Here is a 3,167-nt window from a genome sequence, read left to right on the forward strand (position 1 = left end):
CGAGCTAAGAGAAGAGACTGGTAAAGGGAGACCTTGGCAACATCGCTCTGAAGAGGAGGGAGAAGAAGAAAAGAGGTTAAGCGAACCCCTGAGTTCAGCTCCTTAAGAGCAGTCCTATAAACGGGACGGCATGTGTAGCGCAGAGCCCGCTTTCATCCCAGCTGAGCCGCGGCGGGCGGGGAGCCGGCGGAGCGGGCAGGGCGGCGCGGCCCCGGCCCCGGCCCCGGCCCAGGGACCGGCCCCTTCCCACGGCCCCTTCCCACGGCGGCTCCGCGGAGCGGCGCGGAAACGTGCGGGCCTCCGCCAGCCCCGGGCCTGCCGTCCCCCGGCACGGGCCGCTCCAGCAGCGCCTCTAAGCGCCGGGATCTCGCTCGCTTCCGCCCGCCCGCCCGCGGTGGGGTGGTTGTGCCCCAGTCCCGTTTCCAGCCACAGCCGAGCGGCGCCCGCACCTTCGAGGGGAATGTCTCAGGGAAGCCTTCTCTTGTAATGAGAAATATTAAGCAGTAAATCTTGCAGCAAATGTGTCTTGCGATGTTATATGCACGAACACACACTCACTCTCGCCCCTACACACACACACGCACTAAGCCAAGCTGGTGGCGGTGGTTAATTCCTAATCAGAATGATGGACAGCAGAGACAGAACAATACAAACTAATGGCTGTGTTGCTGATCACTTTACCCCTTGATTAAAGACACCCAATTATGGCGCAGAACAGTGTCGTAATTATGTTCCTTAATCACATCCAGGAGGTTTAATTGCCTTAACGATGTGTTTCATTAAATGAATTTAGGTATTATAGTCGACAGTTTTCATACACAGTTGTTTTCAAATTAACATAATATTAGACATCGTCATGGAAATTGTTTTAATAATCATAATTAGACGCACCCAGCCTTTGTCTAGTAAATGCTGAGAGACGCTTCTCCTTGCGCCTGGGGGCTGATCTGCCCACCCTCTCTGGGCTGCCTTCCCACAGCTCCGCGGCACTTTACAGTCATGTTTCCTGAAAAGTTACAGGTTCTGATTAATCTTTTTTGATGGGAAGTGGAGCAGAAAATATTTATCCCCTTCCCCCGCGTGCGGGGCTGCCGTGAGGAGCGGCGGCTCGGCGGACACCGGGCGCCGGGAGCGCGGGGAGGGAGCCGGCACGGCCGCCCCGGGGGGAGCGGGGGGGCCCCGTCGGGGCCGCGGCTCTCGGCTCGGCGGGCCCCTCGGCCCCCGGGCGGCGACGGCCACTGCGGGACGGCCCCGCCCGCCGCAGCACTCGCGTTTGGCGGCCCGGGAGGGCGAGACGGAGCGGCCGCCGGTGCCGGGCGGGGAGCAGGGCCGGCTCCCAAACTTGGGGGGGGGGGGGAGAGAAGGGGCGGCCCTGCCAGGTCCCCTCGGGAGTTCCCGGCGCCCCTCGGGGGGCCGCGGCGCCGTCCCCCCGCCCCCGGCCCGCCGGGCGGAGCGGTCCCCTTCCCCGGGCCGCGGCCAGGGGCAGCGGGGGCGGTCGCGGGCTCGGGCTTCCTGGTCCGGTCCGCGGGCCGCCCTGAGCCGGGGGGCGCTGAGGTGCGCCTCGGAGCAAGGCGAAGGAGAGGATGCTCCCCCCCACACACACCCACCTCCTTAAATCCGACCTATAGGGCTTAACAAAGCACAGCATGAGCCAAACGTTTGTTCAAAATATTTTAATAAAGATTCTTTCCAACATAGATACACATACAAACGATCGTACGTTGCTGTCATAATCTGATTGACCTATTTAATATATATCAGTCTTTACACATCCGTGACCTGCCAACAGATCCATCATGGCTCCTATTTTGCCATCCAACCTGACAGTCCGAATTTGTATTATCTGCAAGTAGTGGAAAATAGCAGGACTCATTTTTGAAAAAAAAAAAGAATTTGATTTACAAATGGCAGAGAGACAGCCACCCAGCCATGCAAACTCAAACTGAAGGCACACTTTGGGTAAAGGGAAACTTCTTGCTCTTCGTCGCTCACTTTTCTTTCAAAAAAAAAAAAAAAAAGAACCCTACCCCACCCACCCCACCCCTCCCCCCAAAAAAGAAAAGAGAAGAATTCCACGCGTTCTGTAAATCAGCCCAAAGTATTTTAAAGTATTTCAACTTAAATAATCATCCACAGTCAGAATAATTTACATACACATTAAAAGCGGTTTAAATTATACCTTTGAAAACACAGCACCTGGGAAAACATTAGCTTGGCAAATGTTCTTGTAGCAGCTATTGCTCTGATGCCTTGCAAAAGTAAATAGCTATTACCTGTTCTAATGCAAAGAATACCCTTTCAAAAATCAGTTGGTTCAGCAATTAAGAATACACCTTTCCTGTAATTTTTGGACTGAAGCAATTTATTAAAGCTCAATTTAAATACAGGGATGATGCAACTTAAAATCCAGATGACCTTTCATAAACCTAAGCGGCTCTGGTACATCAATATTTCTGGTTATACGTTGTTGGCAAATAAACGTTTAAAACACTTGGCACACAGTTTAAGTTAATCCATAAACAGAATTTTAGAAGCATTTAAAGTAACTGCACATAAGACCCATGACCTTAACACATGATAAATATTGTTGGCGTGGAAGGGTCATTTAAAAATAACAAATAAATATCATGTCTTGTTTATACATCATTGCAAAGTGGAAAGAAACAAGGTGCACATAAATATTTCTTTTAAAAATGCGATACTTTCAGCCACACGGAGTAGGGAGTTTGATCGGCTATTTTGTCGGGTTTTTTAACTCTCTCGATTTTTTTAAATCACTCTCACCAAAACTTTGCGCATTTTCACAGGATCAAAGTTTAGAGACGATAAAAAATACAAAGTCTTTCATAGCAATGGTCCAGTCTCTTTGTTTCTGCGAGTCGTTTAAATAATAAGTTTACATTTCAAGTTTGTTTGTTGCCTGGCTCAGAATAATAATACTACTACTAATAATAATAATTAAAAAAAAAGAAAAACCTATGTTCAAGTGCCCTCGCTGATTTGTCCCGTCCGGCTCCGCGCCGCCGCCGCGGCCCCGCGGCCCTCCCCGCGCCCGGGAGCGCGGCGGCGGCCGGGGGGGGCTCTATCCTTCCCACCCCGAGCAGTCACCGCCGGCTTCCTCGTCCCGCTCTTCCTCGGCCTCTCCTTTGTCCGCGCTCGCACCCGGC

At 52.1% G+C, this 3,167-nt stretch overlaps 1 protein-coding gene across 1 annotated transcript in view; it reads right to left on the reverse strand.

Annotated features, from left to right (window-relative positions):
- Positions 1-1,757: 1,757 nt before the first annotated feature.
- LOC112976994 (class E basic helix-loop-helix protein 22-like) overlaps positions 1,758-3,167 on the reverse strand; it is a 2,582-nt gene continuing 1,172 nt past the window's right edge. The window contains exon 2 of the mRNA XM_026088809.1: positions 1,758-1,843. Coding sequence (XP_025944594.1) covers positions 1,758-1,843 — 86 coding nt within the window. The remainder of the gene's footprint in view (positions 1,844-3,167) is intronic.

Source organism: Apteryx rowi, unplaced genomic scaffold (genome assembly GCF_003343035.1).
Source record: "Apteryx rowi isolate R43461 unplaced genomic scaffold, aptRow1 scaffold_788, whole genome shotgun sequence".
NCBI lineage: Eukaryota > Metazoa > Chordata > Aves > Apterygiformes > Apterygidae > Apteryx > Apteryx rowi.